Source organism: Euprymna scolopes, chromosome 8 (genome assembly GCF_053919585.1).
Source record: "Euprymna scolopes isolate OS-2025 chromosome 8, ASM5391958v1, whole genome shotgun sequence".
Taxonomy (NCBI): Eukaryota; Metazoa; Mollusca; class Cephalopoda; order Sepiida; family Sepiolidae; genus Euprymna; species Euprymna scolopes.
The window spans coordinates 93,638,876-93,660,098 of record NC_136489.1 but is presented as its reverse complement, the minus strand read 5'-3'; the positions used below and the strand labels follow the sequence as shown (position 1 = coordinate 93,660,098).

The 21,223-nt window shown below is 30.0% G+C and overlaps 1 protein-coding gene across 1 annotated transcript in view; it reads right to left on the bottom strand.

Moving 5' to 3' along the window:
• Positions 1-6,300: 6,300 nt before the first annotated feature.
• LOC145283638 (zinc transporter ZIP13-like) overlaps positions 6,301-21,223 on the bottom strand; it is a 215,771-nt gene continuing 200,848 nt past the window's right edge. Inside the window, exons 8-9 of the mRNA XM_080132597.1 lie at positions 18,290-18,389; positions 6,301-8,232 (exon numbers count right to left, since the gene is read on the bottom strand). Of these exons, the coding sequence (XP_079988723.1) occupies positions 8,157-8,232; positions 18,290-18,389 (176 nt within the window). The 3' untranslated portion in view covers positions 6,301-8,156. The remainder of the gene's footprint in view (positions 8,233-18,289; positions 18,390-21,223) is intronic.

Below are 21,223 nucleotides of genomic sequence, written 5' to 3'. Positions count from 1 at the left end.
AAACAAAATGAACAATTCTCTGCTTTCAGTGTCCATTTTACAAAACATTTACATGGCAAACAGAACCTTATTTGTAAATGAAACAGTTATTAAAAAGTTACGTTTTTATTAGATTTCTTCACCGACGTCGCTCCAGAAATAGAAATGAGACTTCCTATTTTTCTTCATGTATGGCATTCAGTTTAGAAATATAAAACACAAATAGTGAACATCACATGTCATCTCTTAATTCCAGATTTCAGCCTTGTTTCAATGTATTACAGTAATTATGAAACAAAAAAATCATATTTTTTTTTTTGGTGGAAGTGTTAATCTTGTAGTTTACTGCTTAAGCTTTAGTTATCAAATTTAATTTAATAAAATTTAGAAAGTCTAGCTTTTAGAAAAAAGGGATGTTATATTATAGCCAAATTAGAGAGGAAGAAAAAAATCAGAGAGTAGAAAGGTGTTGTGCTATCACCAAATTTGAGAGTACAGAGGATGTTGCACTATGGCGAAATTAGAGAGGAAGGAGGATGCAGTGCTAGGGCTAAATTAAAGAGGAGGGAGAATGTTATTCTAAATAGCCAAATTAAGAGAGGATAGAGGATGCTGTGCTATGGTCAAATTAAAGAAGAGGCAGCATGCTATGACATGAGAAAATTGTGGCTTTAGAGTAGAAAACATGCAAAATAGATAATGAAAATACAAAAGAATAACACCAATCATTATGCTTCTTTATTTTATTAAAAAAACAAAAAAGTCATTTCTTTCAAGAGAAGTTTTGACTTTAATACAGTTCAAATGATAGACGTGTTCTCCTGTGAATATTTTTCATTTTCAAATTTTTCTTTTTAATTTGATAATCAGATATAATCAGTTTGAAAAATAAATGTTTCTTTTTGGCAAAAATGTTTTAAAATAAAATTCATCTTCTTACAATCATTAATATAATACAGGGTTATTCATACTAACATGAAAAAATAGTTTTTCTTTTTTTGTGTGTTTATTTATAAAGCCTTATAATCACGAAAATAAATAGACTATTTACAACTCTGAAAGAATCTAGCACAAAATTGGTGCTCCTCATGATAAGATCTTTGTACCATAAAGATCAGACGAGGAGGAATCATATTTAATAAATCCGAATGACTGGGAAGCACTGAATTCCTTATTTCTTCTTTTGAATCAACGAATAAACTTGAATCTTGTTTAAATGGGAACTTTTTCTCAAGATGGCTACTAACAATGGATTTAACAAAGTGATCACTCTCACTCTTCAGTCCTCATTTTCTTTAGACAATTCGAATTCAGTAAATTTTAAATACAGAACCAGCTTCTTTTAAATTAGAATTCTTGATAATCATGTAAATCCCTAATCCCTGTTTAAAACTATATATATATATATATATATATATATATATATATATATATATATATATATATATATATATATACTTGGACTATTATTGATTAAGAAACAAATTTTCAAATTACAAACAAAATAAAATTGGTCGTTTTGTCAGTTTGCTCTAAAAGTGTGATATAAAATGATCCACTTGGAGTTGATTTCTTCAACTATTTCTGACATTCATTCAAATCATATAAAAATAATTTAAAGTCATATAAAACATCTACAGACTGACCAAATCTTCAATTTATTAGGGATTTCTTTTAAAAAAGCGTTCTGATGTAGATTCCTAGAATCAAAGATTACATCAAAGCTCACACACACCACACCAGTCAGAGACAGGAAGTTCCAGACTTCAATCCCACCTTTCTTATGTGTTCTATTGAAGAGCTCCAAGGAGACAGAAACTCTTTGACTGTCATGGTGCTAATGAACATTGATTGTGTGAATAATTATATATATGTCCCTGACATTGTATTAATATTTGTGTGTGTGTGTGTGTGTGTGTGTGTGTGTGTGCATAAAAATCTTTCAAAACATCTCATTTATAAATACTTTTTGAAATTTCAAACCGACAAGATATTTGCTCAAAATTTTCAAAAGGCATTGTTGAACAATAAATTAGGTAATTATTTTTATTAAAATTATTGCTAAATATTAAACAAGTATCTTATTTTCAAACTTTTGTTTTTAAAACTATGAGCATTTCTTAATTGATAATATCCCAAAGAATTGAAAATAGTAATAGAATTTAATGGAAGGGAGGCATTGTACACGTCTGCTGAATCATTTTCTTGTAACATCTTTGGTGTATGAATAAATTTTCAAATGAAAAATGAGTTACTTTTACATTTGTGTTTATCTTTTAAACAAATTAAAACAATAATCAAATTCTTAAGATATTGTCTTTGGATAAATGATCTGAAAATCTCAATATCTCCTGTCTAGATAGTCATGATATTAATTTTTCAAATACTTAATAATATGCCATAAAAAGATTTAAAATAATCTAATCTTATATTTAAAGCTTACTTTACATTAAAAAAGATAAAAAATACAATAAAAATAATAACCTCATTCTCTTTCTTCATATATATCACTTTTTTCTTTCTTTTTTAATTTAAAGGGAGATAACTATATAATTACAGAAATAAGGTAAAGACGCTAAACTTTATATTTACTTTAGATGAGTACAATTTAAAATGTTCTGAGATATAAGGATATTGCTTATTAGAAAAAAAAGGAAGAAATATTAAAACTATTATTTGCATTTATTTGCATATTGCACTCAGGGCGTATGATGTGAAAAGTATAAAAATATTTCTTTCATGTCAATTAATATCCAATCAAATTTTCACTGTATATTATTACCCATACTTTATACTAAAATCAAGTTAATAAATGTTTTCTTTTTGTGTCATATATTTTAATCACACAAAATACATGCTAAAATATTCCCCAGATTTGGAACTGGGTTATGTTTGAAAAAGAAAATCATTTTAATTGTTCTAATCGGTAACAATTTGTAAATAACTAATCAAAGGACTCATCTTTAATTAACTTTCTATCTATCATTTTCACCCTCTATTTCTCTTATCTGACCCCCTCACTATTATTCATCACTATCATTCCCGTTTCTATCACTATCTCTGTTATATTAGTATGAATATTGTTGTTGTTTCATTTCTTAACATTATCTTTAGTAGGTTTTTAAACTTTTCTGTTGATGTTATTAGCATTACTTTCATTGCTATCATCGTGACCATTTACTGTTATTCATCATTGATTCTAGCTTGAACTTGGGCATTGAAATTTCATTACTATGACTTCCTGAGCAGTGTCAGGACACGAGTAGGCTAGTTGGTTATACAGGACTATTCCAATCTTTTTATTCTTTCCTTTCTTTATTACCTTTGACTCTTTTATAAATATATATATTGATAGATAGATATAGTTTTTAATAAGCCAGTTTTTTCTGTATTTACATAATTCTGGCCTATCTCCTTTTTTTAATGAGAAGTATTTAGCTTCGAAATGTCATGGCTTAAAGACGTTTTGAATTAATTTTCGCCTTAACTTTTCCTTAATGTTCTAATGATATAATAAAGTTATATATAACTCATCTTTCATTTTCTTTCTCTTATAATAAGCTCTACTCTCTATTGCGTATTGAGCTTTTTTATTCGGTTGGGATTAAATTATCTATATATAAATACTATTATTTATATTAGATTGAATTTTATCTTTGTGTATATCAGGTAAACAGTACATCCTTTTGATTTCATTATTTATATATATATATATAACTATCTTATTGTAACCCTCCCTCTACCTCTCCATTTGCTGTATAACTATTTGATGTCTTCATATTAGTCATGATGCTATGTTTTAACTTTGAACTTGGTGTCAATCAGGATGAGACCTGATATCAAATACACGTCCATAGCGTTTCACAAACGATGTAAATAAATAAGCTTATGTCAAATACAAGATTGAAAAAAAAAAAAGTTACTTTAATTATAATAATCCTTACATAATATTAGGACACACTGGAATCAGTTTTTGCAGGATCAAAATTATCCCAGAGATAACATAAAAAAAAGAAGAAAAATGCTGTAAAAAGGAAATTCTAACTAACCATCCATTGTGACCACTAATCAGTTCAAGTAACAACACTGTCTGCACAAATAAGATGAATTCTGAGAATATTATCAATAAATATTTGTATGTTTTTGATTTACTAACCACTTGTTTTAAATGATTCTTCACAATTGCTATATAGTATTGCTACAGTATTATTAATTTACTATGATGTTATTCAATAGTATTGAAAACATTAGATATTGTTTATTGATATAAAATTATTACTACTTTTTTGATAATTTAATACCCAAGTAAAAAGTACCATTTAGCTAGATTTTGTAGAGAAATTCTTATAGTACAATGATTAAATATTCAATAAATTATTTCATTATTTCATTTATTAATTGTTATCAATTTATTTGAATAATAAAATCATTTGGTCACTTTTTTTATTAGTTCATATGATTCATTTCATATGTGAATATCATAAAAGATTTAAAAAAAAACTGAGGATTCAGAGTTGATTTATTTGTTTGTTTTAGTAAGGCAAATGGTTTAAATGTTTAAAGAGTTTATTGCTCAAGAATAACCGAAAATAAAACGAGGATGTGAGAGGAAATCAAAGTGGTTTTCTTTTTTAAATAATTAAACATAAGTTGAGGACAATATTTATAAGTTCATTTTGTGGTGTGACTCCTCCAAAATGCCACCCATAGAATCGTTAATAAAATTCATAACCTTTTTTTAAAATCCAACCATATTTAGTAAAAATAAACTTCAGTATATGCCTGACTTGTCTACACAAGTTTCAGTTATGGATGTCCAACAGTCTTTGTTTTATTATTCAATGATAAGCACATGGTATGATGTTCAAAATTGTCAATAACTCTGACACACTCTACTCTTGGTACACTCCTGATTTTAGCATTGGTAACACTTTTTTAGTTCAGTAATATTACAGAAATTGTTTTGATAGACATCATTTTTTAGATGATCTCACAAATAAAAGTCAATGGAGGTGGGAAGAGTAAGGTTCAGTAAATGTGAAGCCCATTCAAGATAATATCTCTTACTGATAAAACAAACGACAAAGCATCCCCAATATTGAATGACAATAGAGTAAAACTATTGATTCATGCATAAATCTTGGTGGACAATTCAGCCAGAGACACACTGGAATCAGTTTTTTATTCTTACCAAATATGGTTGGATTGCAGAAAGGATTGCGAATTTTATTAATGTTTTCATGGTTAGCATTTTTTTTTTAGATCACTCAGTATCCAAATTGTCTGCCAAGTAGATCTTTCCCCTAACATTTATGAGAGGCAAACAATTTAAAAATAATCAATGAAAGTGAGTTCATCTTTAGTAAATATTTTTGCTATGAAAATCATCTTTCAACTAAGATTAGAATTTTAGTCAAATTGAACCAATAAAATCCACAATCTTTATAAAAGATTCAAAGCATGAACAAATAATTCTTACTATTTATAATTTTTTGTCTAAATGCAGAGAATTTGTTCATTCTATTTATCTTTTACAAACGTTTTCCTTGAATATATAGAGTGACCCCACTCCCCCGTCATGGAATCATTAATAAAATCAACAATACTTTCTGCCATCCAACCATATTTGATGCAAATAAACTTCAGTCTACAACTGACTCATATATTAAGTTTCAGTTATGAATGTTTACCAGGTTTCATCGATATTAGAAATTGTGAATGTTAGATTGTAGAAATGATTGTGAATGTTATTAACGATTCAATGACTGACATTTTTTAGGTGTGTGGGGTGAAGCTCATCTGTAGAAGTCACAGAAAATAAATTTAGATAATATTTACAAATTATCTTGTGATTTTTTTTTTTTGTCGTATGCATTATGGGCATTTGGCTTTACTTTACAGATGTTGAAGAAAATATTTATTTCTCAGTAATACAATAATCATGTTTGCTAGACCTGTTACATTTACTTGCCACTCTATGGCAGCAAAGTCGTTTTTTTTAATGTTGGGGAAAATCCAGTTCCTCAAAAAAGGGGCATCCTGGATTGAAACAAAAAACAGAAATTACCTCAATCCAGAAGGATTTCTCCTTCACCGATCAATGACAGAAAAGATTAAATGTAGAATCAGAACATATACTACACTTTGCTCCTAACTGAAAGGCTATGTTGCTGTTTTCCTCATTTTAACTTCCATTACTAACATTAGATGAAAACTATCTTAGGAGACAATTTAGTAGAATGAACCTACTTTTATTGACTAAAGGATAGTTAAATATTGATCTGAGTAAATATGATTATAACTTAATAAAAATCCACTTGCTCAGCTTTTTAAATATTTTTATTTTTTTGGACTGAAGATATAAAGTGTGATAAAAAATCCAAAAATACTTCTGGAATCAAAAATCAGAATATTCATACAGTGCATGTTTTTTAAAACATACATGAAAATAACTCATAAAAGAATTGGGATATTTTGCTCCCAAGGTTTTTTTTCTTATGATGTAAAAACTCTTACTGTAATAGTCACAGATCAACAAATATCAGAATTTTTTTTGACACTTTTGTTTCCAAACCAACATATTTTTTTGGAAGAACCAAAAAAATCCTAAATGTGAAAATAAGAATGTTTTTCTTTCATCTTTTTGTGTGCAACCGATCACAGATTTTAAAATAGTTTAACATTTTTACAACTTTTTTGTCATTCATAAAAATCTAAAAAAAAAAAAAATGTATCGAGGGAGCAAAAACTGATTTCTATCAAAATAAAAGAATTCAATTTTTTCATAATAAATAAACCACATAGATATCATGATGGGATATATGATTAAAATATGATTACATTTGTGTAGCCACTTACTCTATTTAAACAAAATTCAAGGAGAAATTGAAGGATAATGGAAAAATAAGACTAGCCTTAGGACGACAGCACAAAATCATTAAATATGTTAAAACATTTTTTGTTGTCATTTTTTTTTAACATTTACACAAATGAACCTTTTATCAAACCCTTTTATCTGAAATATTTTAAACTTATTTTTTTTTAAATGTATGCACAAGTTGTTTTGTTTTTTATTAATTTGCAGGTATAACAAATTAATTAAATACTGTCACTTTGTTCAAAAGTTTTCAACTGAACAACTGAAAAAAAAATCTATTTTTCTTCTTTTAACAATAATGTCTTTCATTTCTATTAAAAGAGATTAAATAAATCTTGTGTTTGTGATTAATTTTAATAGAATATTGCCAATAGAAAGAAAGAGTAATCAATCATGATTAAAAATTATTTTTCTCCCTCCTACCCCCTCGGTCAAGCTTCTTCCTAAGAGACAAAATAATTAAGAGAGAAAGTAATTATAAATTACTCATTTGTCATGGGTGGGAATAATGGCTCAAAGGTGCAAATAAAATTGAATGGCATGAATGTTGGTTATCTCTAGGGATAAAAGGATAGAGGGATATAGTTTATAAGAGACGAAACACCGAGGGGAAGGAGGAGTAGGAAGAAGTAAGATAAGAAATTTTTTTTTTAATATCTATTTTAGGTCAATGCTTTTTTGAAAGTTAAAAAGAAATAACAAAATCATTTAACTTGATGGATGGATTTTTTTTCTTTTCTTTCTTGCTTTAAAAATATCTTAAATTAGTCAATTGGAGATTAAAATGAAAATGATTCGAAAGCAAATAAAAAAGAAAAGAAAACTATTCAAAGAAAAAAAAAGAATTAACATTTTCATAAATTTAAATTCCCATTCTCTGATCCACCCTTGGTGCACTAGTTAACAGTCTATGTGCATTTCTAATCTGTTATTTAAGAAAGATCTTTTGAGATTTGGAGAAAACTTTTTTTTGACAAAGTAGATTTTTAGAAGAAATACACACAGTTGGAAAAATAAACTTTGTATAAAAATTTGAATTTTGATCAATTATTAATTGGTCAACCTCAGACAAACTGAAAAAAAAAAAGAATAAAAAGAGTTCACATCTTCCCATTTTTGCAAATCCATCTTTTTTTTTAAATAATAATTTAAAAAAACACAGAGAAAAAAATGTCTGTTTTTTTTTTTAAACTCTTGTCTATAAATTCAACTTGCGACAGTTGATATCACAGTCAGAATCTGGTCAAAGTTCAATCAACAGATAGAATGGCAGCAGCAGAAAAAAGTCATTTTTGGTTTTTCATTCAAATACTAGTGTCACTAAAAGCATACATAAAATTCCAGCACAGATACACACGGTTTGGTTGACGGATTCTCTGAAAAAAATTTAAAAAACAACAGATTAACTCTAGAACAATAACATATAATACATATTAATAAAATAAAACAATATTATGTCCTTACAATAATATCACAAAATTCAATCCGTGTATTGATTGACGAAAATGCTATTTGAAACTTAAGCATAACATATCATGGAAAATATTATTTCGAACAGCAAAACATCAGGTTAGTGACCTAAACATAATGCGGTAAAAATTTGTATACAAACAATATTGTTTTATCTTGTTTTTATTAAATATTAGTAAACGAGTAACCATTTCAAGTTAAAATTTATTTAGTATGACACTTATAATATTAAGTCCAACATGCTTGAAATGCGTAAATATTGCTGAAATAGTTGCTAGTTTCTCTTTAAGTCAAAATAGTTACCCATTTACTAATATTAAACAAAAATAACAAAATGAAACAATATTTATCGCCTTTACACAACTTTCCATAGCATTATGTTCAGGTCACTAAACTGCGGTTTTACCTTTTAAACTTTAGCATAAAAAATCATGGAAAATGTTATTTCAAACTTAAGTGTAACAGATCTTCTGAATATTAAACCGTTTTATGGGATATGTAATACCGACACACAATACTGATAGTATGTACATAATTTGAATATACGTTGATAGATACAAAACTGAATGAATATCTTAGCAGATAATTTGTGAAAGTAGAGAGGTTGAGGAGATGCCTCATGTCATCCCGGATTATAAAACCGGCAATGCTGAGTTGAAATCCAATAGGAAAAAATTATATCATGTTCAATAAATATCATTGAGAAAGGTATGAGTCCATATTCCATCCCTGGTTATTGATATCAATTTGAGTTTTATGAATCATTTAAAATAAGTTTTCGAAAAATATTTTCTATACTAATGAGTCATCATTTATCAAAGTCAAAAGCCACTCGACAATAAGGATTAATGAAAGTTTCAGTTGAATGATGAAAAATACTATGAAAGAATTGAAAATGGAGTATGGAATGGACAAAATTTGATTACTTGAGAGGATGGCTCAACAAGTATTTGCTGACATTGAACTTGTAGATGACCAAGCTGTAGTGTGCAAGGAAGCAGCCTCATGGTAGTGTGTTCCACCGATGAAAGATTCCTGGAAATAAACACTGTTCAAGGAAATTCCGTTTGTTTCTAGGTACAAAAAGGAAGAAAGAAATTTTTTTGCTGTGATGGTAGTTAAAAGAGTTTTTGACATGAATGTTTTACTGAAGCTCAGCCGAGCTCAGTCGACCACCGTCTATGGAAATAACTGTAGGGCAGAAAAAGACCAGCAACATCTCTTGTTGAAAAGTGGTTGTAGGAAAGAAAAAAGATCATTAAGGCAAGAAGGAGTACTTTGAGCAGCACCTTGCTAGGTGTCACAGAAGTACTTTATCTGAGAACATATCTGACTCTTAGGATTGCATCAGGAGTCGGCTGCTTTCTGGAGTGGTATAATGATCTAACCACTTTCTCAGTGACTTTAGCAAGAGATTTGATGTCATTTTTTGATTTCAGATCTGGAGTGAAAGTCAGTCCAAAGCAAGAGGACTCCTTCAAGGAGTGACTCATTCATTTAAACGTTGACAAAATGAATATCTGAGCATTGGTGGCAAAAGGAGATGAGGTTCATTTTAGAAGTGTTAAAAGTAACAAACCATTTTTTTCTCACGTTATATCATGCGCTCCAGGTTAGAAGAGAAAGAGCATCAGTAAGATCTTTATCATCAATGCTCTTCAAAATGCTGCGACAGATAATTGTCTTATTTGCAGAAATGTCAACAAATATTATTTAGAAAATCATTGATGAAAATCAGGAAGCAGGTTAGGCTTAGACGAGATCGATACATTGTGTTTCAGACTTATGCTCATCAACAATTATTTTTAATCAGAGAGAATATGATGGTTGAGAAGACATTTCCAGATATTCCATAGTTTGTGAAGGAAATCTTTGTGTCAGATCCTGTTAATGGCCTTTGATGTGTTAAGAGCTATCACACTTGAAACAAAACCCCCATCATTAGATTCACTGATTTAATGTGAACTTACAGTCAATACGTGAGCAGTTGATTTTGCAGAACGAAATCCATATTGATTGTCATTAAGTATATTACTTTTATTTAGATGATTGAAAACGTCTTGATTTATCCCAGATTCAAACTTATTCATAACGCACAGAAGACTGATCTATTTTTACTGAGATGCAGAAAACTGATCAGCAGTATTTTTAAGTACTGGGTAGGCAACAAAATTTTCCAGTTGTGTTTCGGCATTAAAAATTAATCTGAAACAGGTTAGTGTTGTAAACCAGATAAAAATGAAACTTTTTATCTTCAACTAGTTGCACTTACCCAGCATTGCCTAGGATGCATTGAAGTTATTTTCGTTTCTCATTTTTATTTGTTTGCACATTTTAAACTAGGTAGACAACTATTAGATTCTTCAATTTAAAATAAGTTATCCTTTTAACTGATTTTTATTTTTAGATGAAAATTTAAAAATGTTTCATATTAGCAGTTGTCTAGGCTGGACTAAATAGTTTAAAAAATAAATTGTAACGAAGTATGTTATTATATTGCCAATAACATGGTACAACAATAACAAATGAAAATTGGTTAAACAAAAAACAAATTTTAATTTGTCAGCTTAAATGCTATTTGAATCTGACATTAAAAATCTGATATGATAAACTTTATATGTTAGATTTTTATAAACGATTCATTAGAAATAATTCATCAAAAGCAAACCGCATGTTGATCCATTGCTGTAGAAACTATTAATCCACCTGAAAAGAACTGTTGATTTTATACATATTTTTTCAGCTATTAAAATTGTTGCAACTGTTGCATTTGAATTTCATAAAAACTGCACAATCATAACAACCGATTAATATAGTATTACAGTAATAACGTTTTTGTATTCCATTATAATTATATGTTATATGTCTAATTTATAAATATCAAACAGTTGGTTTCCTGTCATTTCACCAAAATCAGTTCCATGTAAATTCTTCAAATCAATTGGTTATTAAGTAAATTGTTAAAATGATAACATATCAATGTTTTTTTTTTGCCCTCAAATGCTAGACGTTATTATCTGAACATAGGGAAGCCAACATTTATGTTTACCTGATGTCAGCAATTCCTGAATAGTGTACTGATTACAAATTTTCAGAAATAAATTAATATTTAACAGCTATTAAAGGGCGGAACAACACAGTAAATGAAGTAAAATGGTTATTAGCACCTAAAGTCCCACATTGTATCACACCACCATCGACTTATAAAATGAGAACTAAAAGCATTTTAAAGTTTGAATGATTTTAAGAAGATGACGCATGGTGCCAGACGAATATTTTATATGAAACTAGCTGCTCCGATCTGGCATTGCCCAGTGTGAACTTATACTAGATGAACAGGAAAGTTCTTGTGGAATTTTTAATTTTGATTTCAAATGATGTATTTTCAAATAAGTTTTGTTATAATACCTTTACTTTATATATCATTTTAAAGAGCGTTTTTCGCTCTATCTAATCGTTTAAAATACAATCGTTTTAAAGCAATTATGTCTTCCTTTTAGAATGTTGAGTACAAGATGAAAAAAATCAATTTCGCACAATTTTCTTATTTCAATTCAGGCTAGACTGAAAAGCTGCTGAGACAGTTCACAATACCACAATTGTGGTTTAAAAAATTTTGTGAAAGTGATTATAGTTTTGAAGATGATGAGTGTAGTGGTCGGCTATCAGATGTTGACAATGATCAATTAAGAACCTGTTCAAGAACTTGCTTCTGAATTAGGCGTAACATAGATGATTTCCAACCATCGAGAGAGATTGGAAAGACAGAAAAACTTGATAAATGGGTGCCTCACAAATTGAATGACAACCAAAAGAAACGCCATTATAAGGTGTCATTTTCGTTTCTTTTATACAACAAGAGCAATCTTTTTCTCGACCGGGTTGTGATTTGTGATGAAAAATGGATTCTTTATGATAACTGACAATGCGCAGCTCAATGGTTAGATGCCAACGAAGATCCACGACACTTCCTGAAGCCAGAGTTGCACCAAAAGAAGGTCATGCTGAATGTTTGGTGGTCTGCGACCAATCTCATCCATTACATTTTTTTGAATGCAGGTGAAATCATTACGGGAGTGACGTACTGTCAACAAATGGATGAAATACATCAGAAACTTCGACAACAACACTCACCATTAGTCAACAGAAAAGGCACAATTCTCCTCTATGACAATGCCCGACCACATGTTGCTAAACTTACCCTGCGGAAGTTGAACGAATTGGGCTACGAAACTGCCTCATCTGCCATACTCTCTAGACCTATCACCTACTGACTACTACGTTTTTAAGCATCTCAACAACTTTCTCCATGAGAAATGCTTCTAAAAACCTAAGCGATATCAAAAACGCCTTCAGCGATATCACCACTAAAATGCAATATTTTTATGTTACTGGCATAAATGCACTTGCTTTGCGTTTGCAAAAGTGTGTTGATTGTGATGGTGCTTGTTTCGATCAATACAATTTTTATTTAGCAACTACAAAATCACAAAGTAAAAGAGTGATAGTAAAAGATATAGAGTTAATAAGATGTTTCAAATTGGTTATAACAATCAAAATGGGAATTCTTTCTTCAACCATAACTTAATCTATAAAAACGTATTTTGACTGATTAAGTTGTATTATTATTGTTGTGATCTACACCGACCAAACGATAGTTGATGATAACTAACTTACTAATATTGTGATCTGCACCGACTAAACACTGGGTTGCAATAACTAATTTATTAATATTATTATTGTTGTGATCTGCACTGACCAAACACTGACTAGCGATAACTAACTTATTAGTATTATTATTATTGTGACTTGTAAAGAATATTAAGTAAATCTTTATTTGTTAACCTGCAATGATTTGCATCTGAAATTGCAATGAAAATACAAATAAAATAATCATCTGAAATAATTTGGGACGTTAAAAACTGACAACGTTCTTTTTTATCAAATCATAAATTTCTAGCAATCGTCCTTCGCTAGATCTGTAACCATTTCCCAATTTTAAAATTGTAAAACAAAGTTAAACCTGAGAGGGTAGAGCGAATTGGAAAGCGGGGTATGTCTATTTTGAAAAAAAAAAAAAAAAAAAAAAAGAACAAAACGATTTCTCAAAACTATCTACAAAAGAAAAACAGTTGATCGTCAAGTAAAATTAGAAAAAAATATTAGTGACAGAAATAAAAATGAAAAATATAGACATTAGTGTAACCTACAAAAATAATATTGGTATTAATAAAAATAAATGATCATGCTCTTTTTTTTAATCAGACGAACTTTTGAAACCGGAAAGATTTTTTTTATTATCCTTGGTTTTATTTATTTATGTATATTCGTTTTGTTTATATTAGAATTCTTAATAGATAATACTAAAATATAAGTAAAACAAATGAAATACGAAAAAGAACGATTCATAAAATGCCAAAGATTGAAAGATGCTGGAAATCTATGCATGCGCAGAATTTTTGAAAACCGGATGTACAGTTTCATTGACCAAGCTATTTTAATCTGAGTTTCTATCTGTCCCCCTTTCTCTCTCTCTCTCTCACACACACACACACACACACACACACACACACACACACGAGGGTCATTCCAAAAGTAAAGCCTGCTATTTAACTAAAAAATTGAAGAGCTGTGAAGACAGAAGTAATACAATTAAAACGAGCAACCTTTTGTGCTCCAGAATTTATTTTTCAACATAGTCACCACCATTCTCAATGCACTTTTGGCAGGAATTCAATGACGCATTTCTGCTTCTGATGCATGTCCGTGTTAGTGGTAGCATTCTAGGGTCTCACACCGTCGATATCGGATAGAGATGAAACTTTCAGTAGTTCAGTCATCATACCAATACAATTTGCAATCCCCTCTGATCCATTTGGGTGGAATAAAAATAGGAATGGAAGCAGCTCCATGGTATTGTGTTCCACAAATGAGCAGTTCTAGGGAAAAAAACTCATGGACTTTTCATTTAGTTTTAGGCTGATAGTGGTTGTAGCTGCCAATCGAGTGTTTGCTGTGAATGCCTTACAATGGAGGGGAGAACCATAGAGTGAAGCTCAGTTGAGCACTTGCCATGAAAATAACGTTAGAGCAGAGATAAGTTTGCTACGTCTCTTCTGTGAGAAAGAGGTAGTAGAAAGGAGAAAAGGACACCACCCAATAGATTTACTTTCGCAAGTAGAAAAATCAAATTTTGGGGTTTTCCCATCAGAAGCCTACCATCTAAATGCATTGCAATTATGCATCCCTTTTCCCAGTAAATAGGAAGCAATGTGCATGTTTTCACCAGAACTTCAATAAAAAGAGAGATTTATTTTATAACTTTCATTATCTTCTTTTATATTAAAGAAAGTCATCTGTGTGTTATTTTCCTTCAGTCGAAGTTCTCAGAAGTCAAGGGGCCCACTACCTGGGGCTAACACTTGAACTCTATGAGATATATAGATATTTGAATGTTCCATTAATGTTCTTTATCTCTCAAACACTGAGTTAGTAAGAAATGGAGAACATAATCTTCTTCTCCCCAATTAACTATTTTCATATATTGTATTATATCTTTCATTTTGGTCTCTTGGTCTTACTGGATTCCAGGACAAGAATATATCTAGCCTGGTGGAGTATCCAGCTTCGTGTTATTACTTAAGGTAACATCACTTGGAGAAGATGCACCATTCCTCGTAAAAGCTAATGTAAGTTAGCCATAGTGAGGAGATCTTATTTAGGCAGTGAATAGCGAATACCATGCGATTTTGAATATTTGGTTAGGATTTACTTCTAGGGAATATATCCTCATGCCAGATTGTTCTGACAAACCCCTGTACAGAGAGACCTTAGACACTTGAGGATAATGTCTTGTAGGCATTCAAGTTCTCTCCCTTCTAAAAACTTTCATCAGCCGCATTGGACAGGGTCGAAACCAGTAGCATCTGAAAGATCAATCCCTCGGATACATAATATGTGAAAATTAGAAAAAAAAAGATTAATTTTGTGGTGATTAACTGGACCATTTTTTAGAAGGGGGGGGGGTCAGTTTTTGCAAGTCACGCATGCATATCAAACTGAAACTAAGTTTAAAAACGTTATTTTGCAGGGTCATGAGGTCATAAGCAGCCGTGGCGCGTTAGCAAGTAACCTTTTCCCTTCTTTTCCTCTTTCATGTTTCAGGTTCGAACCCAGCTGCCATGACTCATTTATTTTTTTTTTTGGTTGCAGGGTGCTCACTGCTATTTTGATTGAAAGAAAAGTTATTTTGATTCAGTTATTTTTCTTTTTTTTAGAAGAGGATTCCAGTGCACAGACAACAAAAAGTGCTCAATATCCAGAGAATAGCTTCTTCTAGTGGGAAGGTTGTTGTTCTTTTTAGGGGGCGATTCTGTTCTTTTATTTTTGAAATTGTTGTGGGGGTATTGATGAAAGTGCTCAATATCCTTAGTATAGCAGCTGTGTCCAAACCGGACTTCATGCCCACGTGGGCAACGCCGGGTATCCATGCTAGTGTGATATAGTAGAAAAGTTAATGTAATAGACTTAACAATAGTTTGCAAAAATGTGAAAAAACAATAAGCAAAAAAAAAAAAAAAGAATTGTTTTTAGTTTTGAAAGTTAAATATAATTATTGTATAATATAGTCTTACATACATAGGTATTTGCAATGTACATAGAACCTTCCTAAAAAAAAAAACAAAAAAAAACAAGGAAAGTTATTACATAGACAAAACATAGCAAACTTTAAATCTACAGATCAATTGTTTGTCAAGTGTTGAGGCGACTGAATTGCAAAGTCATTCAAATAAATGATAAAATGCAATGCTCTTTCTTTTTCTGCTTCATTTGGATTTGCCCACTTTGCCACCACTCCAAAAAGCAAGTAAGTTTTCACAGGAACCTGTTAACTCCAAATATTTTCAACCAATGAAAATCGTTTAAAACTTCAAAAAGTCCTAAGTCTATGCAAAAGTAATAAGTGAGTGCAAACTTAGAAACTCCTATAAGACCTAATCAAGAAAATCAATTTCCTATAGGTTTCATCAGTTAGACGTATTAAACAGAACCACAAAAACGTATCCTCTACCCCCCCACCCTTACTTTGGCCGGAGGAGGCAAGACAAAAAGGACTCAATAACTCACATACCGGCCTTCTTCTTGTGCACACATTCTTACACATTGGTGACAGCCAGGCAAACAGAAACGAACTGCTACAAACAAGAACAAGGTAAACGAACACACATACACAGTGCCATGTTGTCAAATACTTATATACATATATTACTTATATATGCATATTATTCACACTGTGAATATTTTGATTTGTGACTACTTACCCAACTTTCTTGACCAAACACAAATTTGGCTAAATGAACATTTTCATGATTAAAAGTAACTTTTATATTCTTATCTCTTATATAAAAATGTTTTGTTATAAAATTTTGTTTTCCTTAATTTTTCATTTGTAGACCTCTTGCTTACTTGCACTGGTGACCCTTCTATTTTTCCCTTTTATTATGCATGTTTGTATATATCCTTCATTTTCTTCCTTTGCTAAAACATAACACTTTTATATGCAATTTATATTGATTGTCAAAGTGGTTCTTGACAATACTCAAAGACGCTATCGGCATCCAAAATGACTCTACCTAAGACAGGGATCACGCGACAGTGTATACTTTAAAGTTCATCAGACAAAACATATAGAATTCAGTGTAAATTTTACAATGATTTTTTTTCAAACCTGACTGAAAATATCGTTTCCATTATAAAAGACAGTACATGAACAAGGGAGATAAGTCTAAATTCACCTGCTAAATTCAATAACTGCTACGCAATTCATGTAATATACAAAATAATATTTTTTTGTTTTTATATTTTAAGAAAAAGATGACGCTTGTTACAAAGAAAAACAATGGAATTTTTACTGTGTTTACAATGAGTAAATCACAAAGTAAAAAAGAAGAGATACACATGAAAGGGAGATAATCTAACATAATAATAAAGAGGCACCTGCTAAAATCAACTATGAATATGTAAAAGAAAACAAAAAAAAAAAACTACTACTACTGTGAAACTGAATAAAGTTCCAATTGTCCAGAGAAATGGGACTTGCATCAGTTCTATGCATGAGAGAACTTTTGTACCAAATGTGTCGAGGTCAGGACACAAATTTCCCCCATGGAAAAGCAAAAATAAAGAAAAATCTGGATAATGTAAGTACCTGCGGTAGAAAGAAAATATTGTACACTAAAAATCACATCAATTGATTAAATAGTTTTATCTTTATAAAAATTATTATTTTAAACCGAATTGGAGTTTCCAATATCCCTCTCGTCATGTTAAGTATGGCTTTCTAAAATCTTGCAAGTTGGACATAATTGGAGTTATTTCCCTTGTTCCTTCAGACTATTTTCAAGATGGACTCGTGAGATCATAACTGTTCGTTTAGCCAAAAAAATTAATTAATTTTCTTATCTAAAAATAAAACTACTAAATCAATTTACACGACTTTTGGTGTATAATATTTTCATTCCATTACATCATACAGGTTTTTCTTAGTTTTTTTTTTTTTTTTTTCATAGGGGGAATTCTGGATAAGCATCAATTTCTATCCCGTTTGTCAAGAAGAAGGCAATGTTTTTAATTTTTAATTAAGATTAGGGTCAATTATCTTCCTACCCCTTCTATGTTAAGAATGGGTTAATAATGTTCTTTAAATCGTTAAGTGAAAGATTTTTATTTATTAAAAAAAATTTTAGAAAGTTTTTTTAACTTTACTTTTTGGGGTTAAGGCTAAGTGTTTTTAAAAACCCTAACGTGGATTTACATTCATATTTTTAGTTTCAATTCCTTTTTTTTTTTTTAGATTGTTTTCATAATTATCAAATTTTTATCGCTTGTTTTACTCTTGCAAACATGTAATTGCACTTTTATTCATTTTATTTATACCATTTTTTTTCTTTCACAAATACTTACCTTGGTTTTTCTTCTTTTACAAGTTCAGGAACAATTGTAACTAAGGCGATATAAATAAAACCACCAGCAGTAAATGGTAAAATCCAAGCTGTTTTAATCCCTGCAAAAAAAAAAAAAAAAAAAAAAAAAAGACAAAAATGATAAAATGTCTTTAAAAGAGAGCACAGTTATAAAATGTGTAACATTTCTATTGTGTTTAAAAGAGTAAAAACACACTGATATATGAAAACATAATAATATATCTTTATTGTCAGTGACAGTTATGAGTGGTTGGTTGTTAGGAGGGAGATGCATGCATGGGAATTTGACGAGTTGATTCTTTTTGGGTCCAAACCATCAACCAACAACAATATCCTTTTTAGTTGTTATTATAAATAATTTGTGACCACCTGAAATGCCTATTTGGGATGACATTATCATTGTAGCCATGCCCCAATGACGTTTTATTCAGCCATTATTGTTTCACTGAATTGACCTGACTTTGATTACAACTGTGTAATCTTTCGCCAAAAATGACCTTTCAAACATCATACTTCTAACTTATTTTCTTTTTGAAAACTGATCAAATTTATTGCTTCTTCACAGCATATGACTGTGTTAGGTTGATAATTTTTATTCAAATAACTTTTGGCGCATTTGATAAATGTTTTATTGTACTTTTCAATCGGACAGGTGCAAATTTTTATCGAAATGATTTCTTATTACACATGGCCTAGGTGTTAAACAAGATGTGAAGTTTATAATTTTATTCAAATGTTATGTATGGTATGTTTGTTAATTATTTTGTTGCTTCTTAAATTTGTCGCCAGGCATACGCTTTTGTCAAAATGATTTCTTGCAACAGATGGCCTAGATATCCAACAAAAGAAAAAGAAAAGAAATTTAAAATAAGAAAAAAATATGTTCATGAACTGTGAGAAAAAGATAGTTGATGTAAGGTAGTTTGTATTATGGAATAACATATCAAAATACAATATCAATTATCAACCATACATATCTATTTATGTAAGGTTAGATATGTGTATGTATGAAGGCAACTGATGCAATGTTCAACAATGCAGCACCCTATGACTCTGGAGAATCAAGGAGTTATGAATGTGTATATGTTTGTATGGATAGGATTCACTTCTAAACTAATTAACCAATCATTATTACTTTTAAGACACATCTGCCAAGGATAAGGGTGGGTAATGTAAGCTGAATTTAGTTTAATTTAGTTTTATGTAAAGGGGCAAAGTGGGGGGGGCATTTCATGAAAATTCAAATGCCTTTGATTTTTGTGAAACTTTAACAATAATTAAACATCAATAAATATTTCTCAAATTTCAGTTTCTTTAGAGTATTTTAAAGGGATACTGGGTGTATAATATACACACAACCTTTCATTTGAAAAATTAAATATTTCAGATTTGCATTAAATTTAATATATATCAGACATCAATTAAACAAGATTTTCTGAATTTCTTCTTAAAACTTCTTAATTCTTATAACATTACTAGACAGTAGTGTATTTCATTGGACATCTGCAAAATCCCATGCCTCATGTGCTTAAGTAAGCCAGATCTCTCTTATTTGTAAAGCAATTTTTAAAAACAATTATATGGATGCTAAAAGAATAAAATAAACATTCCAATGATGTTGATTCCGTGTGTCATTATACATTGAATATTTTTACACTCCAACAGAAAAATGAAAATATGATCAAAACTGAGGATAACAGAATTGCAAACTGTTTTTGAAATTTAAAATTTCATACGCTACATTCAATTAAAATGTGTGAAGTTAAATTTGATTGAATATTGCTGAGATTTCAAGGGCTATTTAAACTTAGATGACTAATTCTACTAAATTTTGATTTATATTTCTACTAGTATGGGTTCCAGGGTGTTTGGAGGTGTGTGTTGAGCAAAAAAAGGATAAATAAATAAAAATTGCAGTAGGCAGGCAGACAGGCAGGCTCGAACCTGTAATGCGAAGGAGGAAAAGAACACGAAAAAAAACAAAAACAAAAACGTGACGTCTTTACTGTTGTGTCCATCGGCAAACTGGAAGTGACGAATGTTTAAATTAAGGCTAGTCAATTAAAAAGAGGGGAAGACTTTAAAAAATATCAGCGAAAAAAGCGACCCCTCCCTGTAGAAAGGTGCCCAGTTGAAGGTGAAGGAATTAATGTTTTTAGTCAATTTTTCGATATTTGTCGTCCGAAGGGTTGGGCTTCAAAACGATACCGATCTCGTGAAAATCCGTCGCCTCTGTTGAAAGTTTTAGGCAGACATACAAACATGCATACATACATTTAAACAGACAGGTGAGATTTACATTATAGATAACCACTAGAAACAAAGTTACAACGAGCAAAATTGATAAAGAATATTTCGAAATTGATAAGTGAACATATATAATTAAGTCTTATATAGATTAAAATAAAATTCTAATAACTTTCTATGTTTAAAAAATATTTCTTTAAATAAGATTCCTATTCTATTAAAAGACCTGTGATTCTTTGGTTCACGTTTCTTCTATGATCATCTTTAAAGGATAATGTCAAAAAGAATCTTTCTTGTGTGTTCAACCATGGCCTACTATAATATGTATAGTAGGTCATGGTTCAACCAAGTGAATAATATGAGATATTCATGAATAGATTCACAATCTGTATGATACAATGTGTTAGTTTTAAAATCTTTGAAACTTACACATTTTAATTTATAATTCATTATTTACAAGAGATACATAAAATCTCCCTGCATAATCAGAAAGATCATATAATTTTACATAAGTGTACCAAGTTTCATGAGAATAGCTAACAAAATAAATAAATGGGAGAAATTACTGAATTTCTTGAAATCCCCATCATAAAAATGAACCAAGAATCAAGTATCTTGACACATTTTTGATTACAAGGTGACATATGTACCAATGAAATCAATAAGA